General features: G+C 40.7%; 1 protein-coding gene across 1 annotated transcript in view; it reads left to right on the top strand.

Annotated features, from left to right (window-relative positions):
* Positions 1–18033, top strand: part of LOC104510090 (synaptotagmin-like protein 5) — a gene marked incomplete at its 3' end in the record, with an annotated part of 30939 nt that overhangs the window by 8165 nt on the left and 4741 nt on the right. The window contains exons 2-4 of the mRNA XM_010152233.1: positions 4348–4563; positions 14447–14562; positions 15960–16092. Coding sequence (XP_010150535.1) covers positions 4348–4563; positions 14447–14562; positions 15960–16092 — 465 coding nt within the window. The remainder of the gene's footprint in view (positions 1–4347; positions 4564–14446; positions 14563–15959; positions 16093–18033) is intronic.

Genomic DNA, 18033 nt, shown 5'->3' with positions numbered 1-18033 from the left:
GGGGGATTGCTTACCACAGGCAGAACAGACTTGACTTGGGGAAAACTAATTTAATTTATTGTCAGTGGAAAAAAAAGGTAGGATACACACAAACAAGGATAAAACTGAAAAAACTTTCCACTCATCCCCTGTCTTCTCCCCAGGCTCAGCTTCAGTCCTTTGTTCCCGACTTCCCTGCTCTAAGTAGTGCAGGGGGATGGCGAATGGGGGCTGCTGCGAGTTCGTAATGCTTTTTCTTTGCCACTCCTTCCGCCTCACGCTTTTGCCTTGTTCCCACATAGGTCCTTTCCACAGGGTATAGTCCTTCAGGAATAGAATGTTCCTGTCTGTTTCCCCCATGGGATGCAGTTCTTGCCAGGAGCCTGCTCCAGCACGAGCTCCCCCTGGGCTGCAGCTTCCTTCGGGGCATGCTCACCTGCTCCAGTGTGGGGTCTTCCGAGGGCTGTGGGGAGACAACCTGGTTCACTGTGATCTTCCCCACGGGCTGTGGGGCAATCTCTGCTCTGGCACCTCCTCTTCCTCCTTCACTGACTTGGTGTCTGCAGGGCTGTCACATTTTTCTCACTCCCGTCTCTCAGCCACTGTGCAGGTTTTTCCCCCTTTTTAATTCTTCTGTCGCAGAAGTGCCACCAGTATTGCTGATGGGCTCAGCTTTGGCCAGTGGTGGGTCTCTTTTGGAGTCAGCTGGAACTGGCTCTGCCTGCAAAGGCAGAGGCCCACATCTCACAGGGGCCACCCCAAAGACCCCCAACTGCCAAAACCTGGCCATGTAAACCCAGTACAGATGCAGAGAGAGTTTTGTGTGTGGGAGCCGAGTAAAGCTGAATCTGTTAGTGTTTGCTTGTTGTACTTAGACTTAAACCATGAGCTGACCTAGGAGGGTGAGTAGGAAGAGTGGAGTGGCTGAGGTGCCAAGGAGACCACCTGGAAGCAAGGAGCTGTCCCAGGGCTCTGGCTGGACAGCGTGTTTGTCTGCTGCCAGCTCACTGGGAAAGGTAGAACAGAAATTGATGGGTGCAGCTGAAGGTGGTGATCCAGGTGGCAGGTGTAAACTGGATCTGCCCTTCCTCTTTGTTTTTCCCTTGGATCCGCATTTTCCATTCTTGAAAGTCCTCTGACAGCAATGTTCCCCCTTGCAGCTCTGAGCACGGCTCATTGGGTGGCCCCAACGCAGAGTCAAGTGGGTGACTTCAGCAAGCTCCAGAAAGACGAAAATTAGATGAGAGGGACAGAAGCACCTAGTATGGGCCTGATAAAGAATTCCTGGTGAAGAAGGATACTCAGCTGTGACAGGCAGGCCTTTGGGAGTGAACCTGGAAAGTGCTGCAATACTTCTCAGTGTGTGAAAGCATGATCCAATATAAATTTCCCTGAGATCAGTCAGTACTACAAGTGGCTATGCTAGAATATAAGTGCTGTGGAGCACAGTACTTCAACAAATTCACAGTGCTGAGAGGTGAGACAGTAAATCAAGAATTTTGCGAATATTGTCTGATGTTTAATGAAATGTGGCCATAACATCAGTGGTAATTAAATGTCTCCATGAGCACTGAAAGGTGTAGTTGTTATTCAAGTGGATAGATGTGGCATCTCTTTTAAAATGGCATGGTCGAGAGTGTTCTAATAGCAGGGTTTGTGAGTTTGATTTTTTTTTTAATTATTTGGCCTTTAGTTCTCAGTCCAGAAGAAGCAGATAAATTGATTTTTGCTGTCTGTAGGCAGGCTTTTTTAGAAGGTAGATCCAAGAGAGAGTGGCAAAAGTGGTCATATCTGCTTCCCCTGTGCACAGTGACAATATTGCAGTGCAGTTGGCAGTTGCTGTAGTGCAGGTCGCCAGTCTGCCTTTGGAATTGGCTGACTGACAGAAGAAAAAAATGGACACGGACCTGTAACTGAGTGTATCTCTGCAGGATGCAGGTAAATATAAGATGCAATTGATAAACTGCAAGAACAATTAGCAAAGTACCAAGAAAGCTCATGAAACCTGGAAAGACTTTGAAGGTTATGGCATGAGAGAAAGGCTGTTTGGATTGAATATAGGAAAGAGAGGGTCCAAAGCAGGTTGAAGAAATAACTCTTGGATAGAGATCAGCAGAAGAAAATGTTTGACAGGATTTGTAGTCACTGCCTGGAGGGATTGGACATGCCCTTTTTCAAAAGCTGTCAGAGGTTGAGCATCTGCAGGCCAGGTGGCTGCAGAGCAGCTGTTATTCATGGGACGCCAGTGGGAAGCAAAGTGCTAGCCAAGCTTTTAGCAAGGCAATGTACCCACAAATAACCTAGTTCTGTCAGAGCTTAGTCCCTCGTGGCCTAGGCTTCCTTTGCTGGGCTGCAACCTGCAATAGTTTATTGGTTTTATCTTTCCAGAGTGTTTTTGTTTGTGACTCCTTTTTACTGATCTTTAGGTGAAGCTGGTATCTAGGTTTTTAAAATCCCCCTTAAAGCATCTGTGTGTATGCAGAGGTTGTGATTTCAGAGAGCTGGAGTGCTTCGTGATAGAGGGACTCTGGATGCTCTTGGCTGATGACAGTGCATGAAAGAGAGCATAGGGAAAGGTGAAGAAGTCAGGACACAGCAACACCCAGGCATGTAAAGCAGAAATAACTTAGCAGCTGCTGAGCTGGGACCCTGGGGAGAAGGTATTCAGGGGCAGAGTGCCAGAAGGGTTTGAAAAGATGGGGAAGCTTAAGATAAGAGGGATTTGGTAGGGGAAGTCAGGAAAGAGCCTGGAGAGAGCAGAGGACCTGTAGGTTATTGAAAAGTTTGAGATGGATGAGAGAGATAAGAAGATCCTGAGGGTTGAGTGGGTGGAGCTTCAGCTGCAAAGTATTTGAGAGGACATAACAATTTTGACCACAGACAGGACTACATTAGCAATTGAGGCCAGTGATTATCCCCTCTATTCAGCAATTCTGAGACCACACCTGGAATACAGTTTGAGACTCCCCAGAACAGGAGGTTCATTGACATACTGGAGCATGTTCAGTGGAGGGCCATCAAGATGATTAGAGGCCTGGAGCCCATGATGCAGAAGGAGAGGTGGAGGAAACTGGGTTCTTAGTCTTCAGAAGAGAAGGCAAAGGCAAGATGTGATTGCTGTCTTCAAGACATCAGTGTGACAGTATAGAATAATGGAGCCAGTGAAAGGAGAAGAGGCAATGGGAAGAAGTTGGAATGTGAGAGATTCTGGTTAGATATTAGGAAGGCTTTTTAAAAAAAAAAAAAAAGAAAACACAAACCATAAAATTAGTCAGATTCTGGAACAGGTGCCCAGAGACATTGTAGACTCTTTACTTGGAGCTGTTCTGTTACGCAAGCTTCGTCTGGACAAAGCCTTGGTAACTCTGTCTGGTTGGCTCTGCTTTGGCTTTGAGTTTAGTCTAGATGACCTACAATGTTCCCTTCCAACCTAGAGGGTTCTGTGGGTTGGAGTGGGAAGGGTAAGAGTTAGAGACTGTGGTGTGGGTAGGAAAAACTTGGAGTTGAGGTCAGGAACCAAGGTACAAGGAGCTATTAGTGAGAGGTTTTGTTATGACAGGGCCCTGCGCTGCAGTCCCTGATTTGGGAAGATAGGGATAGAAAAGTGTCTCTCCTGTCATGCTTCCTGACTAGTTCTCTTCAAGTTCCTTTTTTTTGTTGTTGGAAATACAGCAGTTACAGCTTACAGTTATTTTCTTGTTAAGGACCCAACTCATGCACCATTGAAATTGCAGTCTTCAAAATTAGGTCTTAAATGCAAATATTTTTATTCTGCAGAGCCAGTGGCAGAACTGGTAATCTGCAAGTCACGTTATTGAAACTGATACTCTCTTTTTTTTTTTAAATTGTGGCATCACCACATAACACCACTATTAGATGATTTGGTTTGGGGGTTTTCTTAGTCTTTGAATAGCTGGTGCAGAATTGCATATGCATTCGTAGATAACTCTAGCGTAGTATTAAATGCACACTAATTGAAAGAAAGATTTTCTTCTTTTCCTTCTATGGATGCATGGGACAGTCCCTGTTTTGAGCTGCTGTCAACCTGGGCTCAGCATGACTTGAATTATTGATGAGGGACAAGTCAAGATGGTTTACCAATTGTTCAGAACTGCTCAGCTGTCTGCAGTTACCTATACTGGTCTGCCACAAGAATTTCCTCTTGACTGCATGTCGGAGAGGTGGAGGATAGATTTATTCTTCTTTATCATAGGCATGTCAAAAATTAGAGTGTGTATAAAAACACCATTTGTATTGTAGTTATTTGTGTCTTGTAGTTTTTAGCGCTAAATCTTAATCTGTTACAAAGTTCTTACAGGTCGTCGATTTGTATGTCCAAATCAAATTATTTTATTATTTTACTCCTAGGAAATTGAAAAATGAGCTTCTGGAAGTGAGAAGGAAAGGTGGAAACCGTCACTGTCAACAGGACAACAGCAGGGTTTGTGTTCGCTGTCAGAAAAGCCTGGGCTTTATCTTTGGCAGAGGAGACCTGTGCCAAACCTGCAAACTTCGAGTTTGCAATAAGTGTCGTGTCGTGGGAACCGACGGGCAGTGGAAGTGCTCGGTGTGTGCCAAGATTGCGTAAGTTGTGGAGCTTTCATAGACGCATTTAGAGATTACTACTGCGTAAGTAATTTTGTGCTGGTGTCACTGGTTTACATCCCCTTAGTATGAGAGCATATGCATAGCAAGTACACAAGGGAAGAGGCTTATCTGATGGTTTTATTTGCTGCACTATTTGGCAGTATCTTTGTTTCCAGTTCCAAGTCAGTTTCAACTAGCTTGCTTTTGAAGCTGCAAGCAGCACAGATACTAAGCTGTTGGTGGGAAGTGCTCTGAAAATGACAGAAAACCAGGTGCAAGGCAGTTGACAGTCCATTCACATTATGAAGACACAAATGTAAGAATCAAGTAATTCAAAATTAACAAAACAGAATTAAGAACAAGAGACGTCTGCATGTTCTGACTGATGTGGTACATGGATTTGTAAGGGAAGAGATGCAAAAATTGAGAGTCCAAACACTTCAAGCCATGTTTCTGTCTTTTTTTCTGTGTTTATAGTGACTGAACATCTCTGCATGAAGAGAGATGGCTGTATTTATAATGCCTCTATTAGTGAGCATTCTGAAGTAAATTGTGCTATGGTGGGAGGTAAAAAAAAAAAAGGGAAATCACCTTTCTCGCAGTTGGAATATTGAGCATGGGGAATGGAGGAGGAGGGTTGCAAATCACAGTACTGAAAAGTAGAGATTCAGTATTCTAACCCACGATATCAAGTGAATAAACAAAGAGATGTTATATGTTCAAAGATATTTACTTGGTATATACTTGGAAGAATAACTCACTTGATTTACCAATCAATATGGTAATATGGGATTTTGTAGCTTGACTCAGTAAGATAACCATGAAGAAAAGGAAAAATGTATTGGGCAACACAACTCAGTTATGTCTCCTGATGTAAGGACTGGATGGTATAAGGAAAAGACATGATAAAATAATCATATTAAAGGGGAAAAGAATTAGAGTAATTCAGAGGGATTCTTATTTTCTTTTACAGACCATCAGACTAATGAGATCAGGAAGATAAGGCTTTTTGTAAATTGTATCAGAGAGTGAACCCACATTGCTAGTTACGTCAGACTTTGGTTAGCTAGACATTTGGTGAGAAATTAATACAGCAGGACATGGAGTTTAGGGTTTGTCTCTTCTAACTTTAGCTTTAGAAGGTTAACGTCTGTTTTCACGTTTTCTACAGCCAGTGGGGCACATCCAGAGGACAGTGTTTCACATCTTAAGATGAAACATGTTCAAGTGCTTGATTTTGTGAAATGATTTTCAGTTGGTAGCGGCCTGGCTTCAACCAGTTCATGAGGTGTTGTCATTGCTGTGCCTTTCAGAAATGATGTTGTGTAGGTGGGATGACATAGTGAAGAATGACAAACACAGTTCTACTCTTTAAAAATGAAGAAAGGAAGAGCAAGGGGTTCATTGACCCTATCAAGTTACCATTTAATTTCTCTAAAAATACTAAACAAATGATTGCTGTGCTGTTTGAAAGCCAGGAAGATGACAGGATGATGAGTAAGAGCTGGGTCAAGAACAAATAATGTCAAAGCCAATTTAATTTCCTCCTTTGATAGGGTGACAAACCTTGTGAATAGAGGAGGATCTGTCATGTCTTATACTTGACTTAAGCAAACCTTTTGATACTTTTTCTTGTACCATTTTAATAAGCTGATAAACAAGGAGAGGTATGCCCTGGAATAAATTCTGTCAGTGTGATTGCAGACCTGCCTGGAAAATGATAAAGCTCTGTTCTCAGTGTAATTATGGATGTTTCACTGTCAAACACAACGCCCACAAAAAACCAACCAACCAACACAACAACAAGTACACCCAAACAAAACCTACGTCAAAAAACCCAACCACCAAACCTTTCCCCCCCTAAAACCAAAACCCACCCAAAAAAGAACCAAACAAAACCCCCACACACACAGCAGTGGTACAGAGCAGAATAATTCCTGGCTTTTTACTGTTAAGTGTTTTAGTCAAGGACTTTGATGCAGCAGATAAGTTTGCCAGTTACACCTGCAGGTGAAATAAAACAGAGATGCTGCAAGCATGCTGGAGCACAGGACTAGGTTTCATAGTGATGCTTACAATTTAGAGAAGTGGTTTGAAGGAAAAGCAAGTGTTGGTTCCCTGAAGGCATGTGGAAGTACTACATTTGGTCAAAAATGCAGCTGCAGAAACACAGAATGAGGATAGAAACAGCTTATGCAGCTGTTCCTCAGGAAAGGATCTGGATATTGTGCTGAATGAATCAGCAGTATTTTTCACTGTAGAAAAATCGAGCATCACACAGGCATGTTCAAGCGGGATTATGGCATGTAAAATACATGACACAATCCTGTTTTATGTCAAGTGCTCTGCCCAGTTTTCTGTAGCATACTTTATGTTGGCTAACTTAAGAAAGTTCAGCAGAAAATAACTATCATGAGCAAGGCACACAGTATGTCCAGAGTAATGGAAGGACTCTGAAATGTTTGGCCCAGGCTCAAGAAAACTGAAAATAACTGTGTTTCAAATCTCTAAAAGGCAGGTGCATTGAGGAGGCATACAAGCTGTTCTATGTACTCGTTTGGGATAAGAAAAGTATTGTGATACTTCAACAGTAGTGAAAGGATGTAGGTTAGGTGGTATGAATACTGATACAGCTTGGAGAGATTGCAGAATCTTGTTTTTAAAAACAGGTTTATACAACCTTTCTCAGGAGTGACATCTGTAAAAGTGTTACTGTTTTGGGGCTGAAAGATGGATGAGGTACTTTCCCAAAACGTATGCTACCCCTATTTCTTGTGAGGGCTACCATTCTGTATGTCAAGCAGTGGTCCGAGCAGTCATCTTGAAAAGGAGTTCCCATTGAAGCCTGCCTCTAAGTTATTACAAAACAGAGGATAATTTTTTTAGAAAGTGTTAAACTTTGCAAGGGCTTAAGTTTTCTCTGTGTTGGGTGTCTTTAGGAAATTGAAATATCTCTCTGTCCTTCCTTTTTGTTCATATGCAGTGTTTTTGCAAGACTACAGTGACAGTTAATGATCTGTAAAATGCCTTTTACACTACTAGAATTACACAAATTATCTTCTGTGTGGGCAGCATAGAGATGAAAATTTGAGATAGGTATTTCAGTGAAATCATTGTACATAATTTAAATTCTTTCAGTTCTGCTTTCTCCTGTCTCACTTAAGTGAGAAATGCAGAGAAGATTAGAATTTTTAGGTTTTTGAAATTACATTTGAAGGAGGACCTGATTAAGTTAATGGGAAAAGGGCCTTTGGCAAGATTAAAAAGCAAATGGCAAGGAAAAGAAAATGGGAATCCAGTGTTGAGAGACAGTTATGCGGTGTGAGTAGCAAGCAAAGGGCAGGAGGAGAGGAAAAAAACCTTCTAGCTCTGTAGCATTGTCTGCATATGTTGTTTGTGTCTTTCACATTGGATTGTTTCACCGTGCTAGTGGCTTTGCAGAAAGTGTTGGTTTTATTTTTTTTTTTTCCCCCCACTGTCCTTTTCTTTTAGCAACCTTGATGAATGAGACTAGGTCAATGTAGATACCTGTATAGACTCTAGCACCTGCATTCCGTTAGCAGAGACAGGTTATACTGTTGTTATAAGGTATATGTGTGTTGTTACACATACTGTGAGACCCTTAAAAGGCAGGGACAAGCATTTGTGGCCTTCATGAACTCTTTCCAGTTCTAGTGCTATAGTAGTTCTTGGCTGCCTCACCAAAGTTGTGCTCAAGAATGTCTATTAAGTGCCGCTTAAAGTGATGATAGTAGTAACCTGCACAAGTGTTACATAGTCATGAGGTATATCTGCAGGAGTATGTTCAGAAGCAAGTTTTTTGGAACTGTTGGGAAGCCTACTGCATTACATCTGGTGTCAGAGAAGGTGGTCTGATACTGGGTGTTGAGTGTGTTCATTCAAACAGAAATTGATAAGTCCTACAGAAGTTACTGCAGAAATCTCTTGAATTACACAGATAATCCAGAATGGTTGCTGAAACAAAGAACGTTTTGTGTCAATAAAAGAAAATGTAGATATCAGCCAGCTTCTGCCTGTTTCTTCATTTAACATGTTTTGAACTTTCCCTTCCTTCTGTGTACCTTGACTCCTCTCCGCTCATAGCACAGGAGTTTGGGATACCTGTAGTACAGCAAGAGGACATGCTGTCACATAGCCTGAGATCAAATGTTATCATGACTTTAACATTTATGGTGGGTTTATGTCCAGCTACCAAAGAAAGGTTGCCAGCTAAAATATAAAGTTGCAAGATAAAGCAGTTAAAGGTCAAGAAAGGTTAGCGCTAAGTCTTCTGTCCAATTCTTAGTTCTGCAGTTATTGAAGGCAGAGACCAAGATAGTCTTTATGTCATTGTGTGTCTGATGTTTATGTTGTGTAGTATTTAATGAGATAAATCCAGCCTGTACATAGATGATGTGCATACCCACTCGATGAAAAAGGAAGCTTCTCACTCCATTCTCTGTGCACAAGGAACTGAGTCCATGAGGAGCTTTCAGACCTAGGTGTTAAAAGAGAAACTTTCTATTGAGGTCACCTTTTTTCCTGTGTCATCTCAAAATATGGTGAGTTTGTGTTTTAAATTTGACATCTGAAATGATCAGTAGGTCAAGGGAAATCAAGTTCTTCAAGAGGTCTGCTGCCAAACTGATTTTGGATCTTGATGCTGTGTGTATTTCTCATTACACATGTGTCTACATATCTGCAAACAATGCCTTTGTTTTGACTGAGTTCTTCAATGAGATAAAATGCCTAGGTGGTCCAAGTTATTAACGCAGAACAAAGCAGTAATGCGAAATTTATCTTCATCTTTGAAATAATTGTTGTCTTCAAGTGTCATGAAAATTCATCAGTATCTTACTAATATTTGTTCCCATTAGAATCCTAAAGGTTGAGGCATTTCAAATGTTTCAGTATGCAAATGCTTTTCAGATTTCTTATGATTTCTTTTTATTTTAGTAACTTCTAAGGAGGTTTGCCTTATTCTAATAGGGTCAAAAGACTTGCCTTACAGCATATTCAAAATTACTCTAGAATTAATTTATATTATACAAAATACTCTGGGGAATTGAATACATACAGAAATGAGTGTGTATGCTTTGGTATGTTCATGTGTGGGCTGCATTTTATGCAGCGTTTGGCCTTGCCATTTTTTTTTTTACCCAATTTTTCTTTCCCATGAGGAAGAATAATACTTGAGGAACAAGAGAGGAAAAGGAAGCCAGACTAAATTTCTCTCCTCTACTGTGGATGTGGGTTGAGCTGGATGATCAAATGGACAGTAAAACTGGTTTACCAATGTACTGTTGGGTTTTGTTTGTTTGTTTGGGGTTTTTTTTATTGTGTGCTTTTTTTTGTTTGTGTGTTTGGTTACACACACACACCCACACACCCAAACACACCCCCCGAAGAAACGATTAAAAGTAACAATTGGGAACAATTGTTAACAATCTTAAATGGAATTTTATAATTAGGCATTTACCAGTGAAGTGTCTTGGAAAAATGAGTGGAAAATGAGAAAGTGAGTTTTTGGCAGGGATAGGCCGCAGGTTATGTTCTATTTCTAAACTGAGCAGTGCATTAGTGAAGTTAATCTGTTTAGTGGGATCATAGAGGGAGAAGCAGCTGTCACGGAATCGTAACGTACTCCCTCTCACATGATGAAGTGAGTAGGTGGATCAATAATTAATGTATGAGGACTTTAGGTGGTGCCTAAAGTATTTGTTGCTAAACCTACCTGTTTGAACGTGATTTTCTTTAAAATTTTCCTAGACATTCTGAGTATAGGAAGAAGCAATCATGCCAAAATTGATACTATTACAATGTATAGTACTGTTTCTTTCTTTCTAAAGCTACTGACTTCAGCATCTGTTGTATACCCTGAAAGGCCAATCAAAGGACTGTTTTTGGTAGAACACAAACATATTTTTACTTTGTATGCTAAATGTTAACTGGGAAAGTAAAGAGAATGCAGGTACATACCATGACTTACAGTCAGTATGGACCTTAGACCCAGTTTGAAAACAAAAAAAACCAAGCCTTGAAGCAGTGAGTTGAGGTGCTATTGCGTAAGCACCCTCATTTCTTTTCCCACTGAAATAATTATCTATGTGGAAAAGGTTCATTTAAGTCCTGTATCAGAAAGAGAAGATGAGCTATCTCAGTAGGAACGACAGTCTCCCTTTGTCATAATTATAAATGCTTGAAAATAACATTATTATAAGACTGTTTAGGTTTCGCTCTTCAATTTTTGATTCAGAATGTCAAATGCAATTATGAAATTCAAACTTCAGTTCAGAGACTTAAGCAATCATTTCATCTGAATTCATTTCTATTTGAGTAGAACAAAAATTGTGCTAATAGGTACTCTTGACATGTATGAATGACTGAGATAACATGAAAACTAGTCTTCCTGTGAGTTGTTCAGTGTACATGAAAAATGCAGCCAATATTATTACATTAGAAATTCATAGCTGACAAGCTTAGTTTTTTCCCCTTTATTTCATTAGAATGTGATATTTTTGTAGAGGTAATCTGTTGGGAAAGAACATTTTCAAAAGAGGGGACTGCCAGCTGAAGTCAGGGTCCCACGACTGAGTAGCACTGATGATGATAAGGACGAAGGTCTGAAGGGAAGGTCTCTAGGCTTGTTCCATGTGACGCTCGCAATGGCTGGCTATTGATGGCTGTTGTTTCTTCCCCTGTGTCGTTGATAACAGTATTAGCTAGAGAGGTGAAGCACTTGACTAAATCAGGACAATACTTTGTTATTTGCTGTGTTTCTTGCCTTGGTTTGAGGGAGTTGTGTGTGTTTCACCTCAGACCTCGTTCACGTGGTGAAGTCAGAGCAGAATGGGTGTGGGTCTCCTCAAAGTAGACCTGCCAAGGAGTTGGCACCATGAGTTAAAATGTGGAACTTACTGCTTCTCAGTAAGATCAGCCAGATGAAGAAGATGGCCAGTTCAGTTTATCATTGTTAGCTGCACTGGCATGTGACAGTGGCTGTTACATTCAGGCATGCAAAAGAGTTCGTTCACACCCTTCTCTTTTTCTTGGGTGCCCATTCTGTGTTTGCTAGAGTGCACAGTGACAACTTCAAACTTCCTTGACTAAGCAAGAGGGGACCAGCTGTGTAATTAGGGGCTATTTAGAGATTTACTCTCTATTGAAGAGAGAGATTACTAAAGGAAGTAGATTGCTTATTTACCCTTTGCCAGAAGATATAGGGATCAACTGTTGTTCCCAAATAGGTTAAGCTATCTCTTCCCTCAATAGCTTTATGTGACTGCGAGAAAGATGAGTGGGGTTAGTGGTTACTATTCCAAGGTGGTAGCAAGAGGAAGAGAAAGTCCTTCTCCACAGTACTCCTGCCTTGGTCCCTAGCCTGGCGCCAGCCCTTCCCCTCTTACAGGCTGCTTTGATCCCAGAGTGAGGAGTAGGACAGCTTGTTGGGATGGCTGGGGATGAGTGAGGATGGAGAAAGGGAGACTGATGGTGAGCTCAAAGGGTGTGTGAGTGACCTGAACCACCCCAGAGTGGAGGAGGAGAGGAAGGACCTTTCCCAGGGGTGGATGCTGGGGGAGTACCTCCTCCCCACCAACAGCACCCCCACAGATACCTGTCATCCTCTTCCTTTCCAGCCTCCTCCCACAGCCACCCCAACTGTTCTTCCCTCCGTTTCAGTCTCTCTAGCCTCCATGACCCTCCTTGAGCCCTTGGTCCTGCTGCTGCAACGCTTAGTACCCACCAGATTATAAGACTAACGTACCATAAAAGAAGCAGACACACTGGTTTCAGCCACCGTTTTACACAGGCTGAGGTCCCCTGGGCACTTGAGACACAGGAGGCACCAGAGAGAGATTTTCTTTCTCTCATCACTGTTCTCCACCTGGCCAGGAAATATGGGAGTGACTCTCCAGGAACCCTGTGGCAGAGGTGATGCCCCTCCACAAACCACAGCAGCTCAGGCAGGTGGCACAGTTCAGGGTTGGGTGTGGAAATAATTACAAGTTCTTTTTGCTTGTAAAAGCCTGTAGATTTGTGTGGGGCAGCCTCCCACACTGCTGGGACCCCGGGTGCAGGTCCCACCTTCTCCTTCAGGTTGTCCCGAGTGTGGTAAAGGTGCTTGTCTGGGTAAAGGAGGTGGGGAGTGCCCTATGTGAACTTGATCAAGTTAAGCATTGTTAGTAAGATATTAGGGATGAATAAAATCTCTATCCAAAGGGAGAACAGCACATCTAGAGTTTTATGGTTAAACTTGGGAGTAACTGGGGGGAGAAGAATAAACCATGTAGTTCATACTGCAGTGTAATATATCATTTATATTGCAATGGAATACAGTGGCATAGGCAAAGGTCTGAAGGGGTTATGGTTTGCTATAAAGCATTAAACTTGCTGTAAACCTTGGTATAAAAATAACCGCACAGAAGAGTGCGTTCTGTAAATCAATTATGAAAATACACATTTGGCGAAAAATTGTTTTGTCATACTAGCCATGTCGTGCACAGTTTCTAATGCAATTACTCCTTTCCAGTGTTTGTGCCAAACAAAAATAATTTCAAAATTCTGAGTGGAAATATAGAGATTTTATTTAATACCTTGCATAATGACTGACCGATTGTGATGATGAATTATATAGGGCTTTGTCACTAAGAGTCTGCAACAGCAAGATAAGGCAATAATCTTCTATATTTGTGGGCGTGGTTTGGGGGTTGATTTTGGTTTATTTTTTAAAATGATTCATGCAAAGGTGCATGATTCATCAATAGCTTAGCAGCAACTGATGATGTTAGGGTCTCTTTACCAATGACAGGATACTGTTCTATAATTTTTTTGTATTTTCCCAAGCCAGATGCTACATTCAGACATGACTCAAAAGTAATTTAATAGTGAAGATATTGATCAGGGCTCTAAATCTGTCTGTAGTAGTTTTCATGCCCAGTAGATTAGATGATTTCTTTTCTGGTATAGGTTTCAAAAAGCAAGCAGGATCATGTTTGAACAAAATCAGTTTTTAATGTTGGGGGTATGGGATTAGTTTGTTTATTTGCCTTTTTTTTTTAAGTATTCATGAATAGTAGCTTTTTGCTATCAACTGTATGTAGTGAGGCAGTAGAACTTAGAAAAGCAACTAATTCAGAAAAAGGCTACCAATCAACATAAAAATGTACCTATGGGAAACAGCAATGCCAGTACAGGATTTCTTTGTTGCTGGTATAGGTAGCAATTTGAAACAAACAAACAAAGGCAGCTTTATCCAGAACAGTAGCAAAGACAAAGGTTCATTGCTCTGAACCTCTGGCACATAGCTAATTCAAAACAACACTGTCGTGTGAAGAAACTGCATATGGTGGTTGGTGGCAGCGTATCAAGCTCAGAGATGAAAAACATACACAGGCTTGCAGCAACCTGTATATAAACAGGCTGGGTCCATGAACTGCTGATTTGGCTGGCAGGGGCTTTGGTGGGCTTTTTTTTTCCTCCCTTCATCCACTGTTGTTGTTTCTACATCTCTTGTCTCTTTGGAGATGCTGAAAACTGTGAGGTTCAGTAGTTTGCTATCCAAAGCACTAGGGAGATGCATGTTACATGTTTTCTACAGAAATCTGGTAAATCTGATTGAAACACTTTTTTTGCCACATAAATTTCTGTATACTAAAATTTACTTTTTATTCACAAAGCAAGATGGTACTATTTGTCTGCTACATGTCCTACTACCCCAAGCTTTGCAGCCAAACTTTTTACTCTTTGTTTTGAACTGTGCAAATGTTGTCCAGAGTTGGAGTATGATGGTTGAATGATGACCTAGGGGTCTGAGCAGTAGCTTTGGCTGGCCAAGTTTGTTAATGTGCATGTCTTTGGGTTTTTCGTTTTCCCCATATAGTCAGCTACGGATCGTGACAGGAGAGTGGTTTTTTGAAGAGAGAGCAAAGCGCTTCAAACAATCAAATCTTCTTGGAACTGATGTTGTCAGACAGTCTATCCTACGCAAATTCCCAGGTAGGGACGACAAGAGAGAGATTTGCTTGTGTTTAATACATTCAAAACTTTTTTTCCAGAGTGTTTGACTAGTGTTTTATTCTCCACTTTTGAAGGTGTAAGTATAATCAGTATTTTAATTTTGTATTTGGGTATTACTATGCAGTGATCTGTGAATGATTAATATATAGGAAAAGTAAGGGATAGAGGAATGAAGAAGTACCTTCTGTGGAGAGAGACAGCTGCTTAAAATCTCACTGTCCAAACTAGTGGACATACTATTCAGCTACTATTCTCTCCACAGCAGCAGGGGCTCTAGAAGTTCACTCAGTTCCTGCCAGGAAGTTGACTGTATGCAGAGATCTAAACCCAGCCACTTTTTCACTTTGGTGCTCTTCCTTGTGATGGTGGTGTGTAAAAAGTAATTCCATTTTTCTTTTTAGACTCTAAATAAGAAAGGTGGACATTAACTCTTGTGCTGTATGCTGGAGCATGGGCTGCATCCACACTACTTGGAACTTCTCAGTCCTCTCTTGACTTTCCTTTTGCTCAGATACCTCCAATAAATGGCACCTAAACTTTTTGGTACAGTAAAGAGTCTGGTCGTCTTGACCCAGTGCAGCAGTTGCCTGTGAGCTGTGGTCCCTTGCATGGCACCACAGAACCACTGCTTTAAGAAACGAGAGTTTTTCCTGAATGCTGATGCTTTTGTTTTCACTTGACTACTTCACTAAGCTCACAGAAGGTAGTCTGTTTTCAGATGTAGCATTTCTCACTTTCAGTAGGAAGGTGATGTGTATGGGCAGTTTGTAGCGAGAGGGACTGCTTTAATGCCGTTGGGAAAATGCCTGGTGCAAATATACTGCTCGGAAAAATGCTGATCTTGCCAATATCACTGTGTTTCAGAAGCTGTCAAACTGGCAAGTATCTAACATTCTTTGGGGTTTAAAATTATGCAACCTGTCAAATTGGGTATTTTGTGATTTGTTACTTTGCTTATGAAATACATATATTAAAAAATAAACCATTTTCCCCACACCTTGCTCCTAGCTGAACAAATATTTAATTGGGAAAAAGCTCTTTTATTTAACACAGAAAATGCTGTACACTTCAAAATTATATTTCAGATCCTTTGGTTATCAAGTGTTGTCAGTGATAAATTCAGAAGCATAGTTCAATGTGAGAGTTGATAATGAGAAAAATTTAAAGCTACCTAAAGTTTTTCTTTTATTAAAAGGAAAAACCAGGGAACCTCCCAAGTGGGTTTTTTTGTTGTGTGGGTTTTTTTTTTTTTTCATGATATTTTATCGTATGGTTTTATTTCAGTGGAAAATCTATTTTGATGGGTTGTTTGACATGTACTGGCTTTTTTTGGTGCAAATATTCACTTTTTTTTTTTCTTTCCCCCTGCACTGAAGATACAGTTTCCAGTAAGGATGAAGGAAGAACACTTAAAGATCCGCCCCAAGAGAACGAAGAAAAAAGGCCAGATGTATCGGTCTCCTCCACAACTGGGCATAAATCAGTCTTCAGCAGACCTAGAAAGATAGGGTAAAGCCTTCTCTTTTGGAAACTGATAAATGGGATTACAAGTGTATATCATTGGATGGATTTTCTTTTGAGTTCCTCCAGTGTTCCATATCAACCTCAAACTTCCCAGTGTTAGAAAGAGCCTTTGTTTAAAAGCGTGCTTACAATAATGAGCCACTATAATTAGACTGCTGTTTCCTAGGAAATGCAGCAGTAATTACTCTTCAACTATAAAGGTAGCAGAAAAAAGGCAGTTTTACTCCTGAATTTTTCTTGTTTATACCTGGAAGTAACAGAGTGTCCCTATAGGCATATTTGCTGAAGAAGCAAATGCAAAAAATAGTACTTGGAGGGCCTGGTTTTTATGTGTGCTGGTTGGTTCTGCTCACAAGTCAAGTTTTAATTTACCTTCCAGCTGTGCCGAGGCAGTCTAGCCGTGCCCCTTTTCTGTGCGTGTGACAGTGAACAAACAGATACGACGCTGGTCATCTTGCAGTCTCAGTGACGTGTGTAACCCCAGTTTGGCTATGCCCTTTGAGGAGTGCTTGCTCTCAGGGACACGGACATTCAATATGTGGTTTGCACAAGTAGTGTCTGGACTTCTCGAGGCTGTTTGGTTGAATGGGAAGCAAAATTCAGACTGTTGTGCATATGGTGGCTGGAGTTATGTGGGCTGATAGGTGGAAAACTTTGTTTCTGTTGGAAGAAAGAACACACAGATCCTAAATACAGGCTACGTAGATAGCCTTCTACAGCTTTTTTACTTCTGAGGAGAGCTCAGTATGGAATTACTTGTGCCAGTGACTCCAGAAATTAACGTGAGTGATTTATCTCTCCAACATTGGAAAAAAGAGCATCAGATTGCCACTGGCTTCTCTGATTAAGGTGAAGAAAGAACCAGTTTAGGGAATCTACTGTAATGGGATGAAGATGTTGCTCTAAATCATGCTAATTGGTAGCTATAGTAAGGGTGTATAAAAATTTACTTTTCTAATCCTCTTTTCATTTTAATAATTTGTGCAAATTCATTAGTCATATTCCCCTGTGAGAAACAATTTTCTTTTTTTTTATTTTTTTTTTTTTTAAATAATTGTCTGTTGCTTATTTTAGTGGCATTCAGCCATCTTCAGACTGTGGCCTGAAATGTTTGCTGGTGATGACATTCCCTATAAAGGAAATTTTAATCCTACAAGGATTAGGTAGCTTTTCCTAGTACATTTTGTGGCTTCTCTTAACATTAGTTCATTATTACTCCTCTTCTTTCCATGCTCCTTTTTCCTCCCTCAGGTTCCACATTCATGTATCTCATGAGTGCATTTGTTTTAGCAAAGCCATTTTGGGGCCAGCTCCTACTGACACTTATAGTCATGGGATAACTTATGATAACTTAACAGTCTGCTGTTGTTTGTAGGTCTGTGAAGAATACTATTACTTTTCAAAACTTTATTTAATTTCTTTCATTTTTGTTGTCCTAGGCCATGATGCAGGGTAAGGGGATGATGTCATGTTTTGGGAAAATAGCATGTTTGGGGCATTGCTGCATATAATTGTAGAAAGTGCAGAGAAACCTTTAAGAGAAAATACATATAGTGTAATTTGCTAGGAGAAAATACACATACTTAGTCAAAAATGCTTTGCTGTTTATAAACTGTTAAAAAAAAAAAATAAAGAGAGAAGAATTTGCACAAATGGCATTTCTGGATCAAAGCTTGAAGTGACCATGCTGAGTAAGAGGGATGTTTTAATGTTTTGTCTCATTTTATAGCAAATATGATGCTTTTTTTTGGTTGTTGTTGTTCATAGGAATCAGTTTGATAACGAGATTTGGTTGCTCTATTGACCCTTATGTCCAGAGTTGTCTGTAGGTCAGACAGATGAAATAAATAGAATGCGCATGTATTTCAGTCAGGCTGCTGTTTCCTGAGTAAAACCTTACAACATTTAAAATCTTTTATTCCCTGT

Source organism: Eurypyga helias, unplaced genomic scaffold (genome assembly GCF_000690775.1).
Source record: "Eurypyga helias isolate BGI_N326 unplaced genomic scaffold, ASM69077v1 scaffold10915, whole genome shotgun sequence".
NCBI classification, from domain to species: Eukaryota; Metazoa; Chordata; class Aves; order Eurypygiformes; family Eurypygidae; genus Eurypyga; species Eurypyga helias.
Note: the sequence above shows the minus strand (reverse complement) of the source record. Positions and strands in the feature narration are given on the sequence as shown.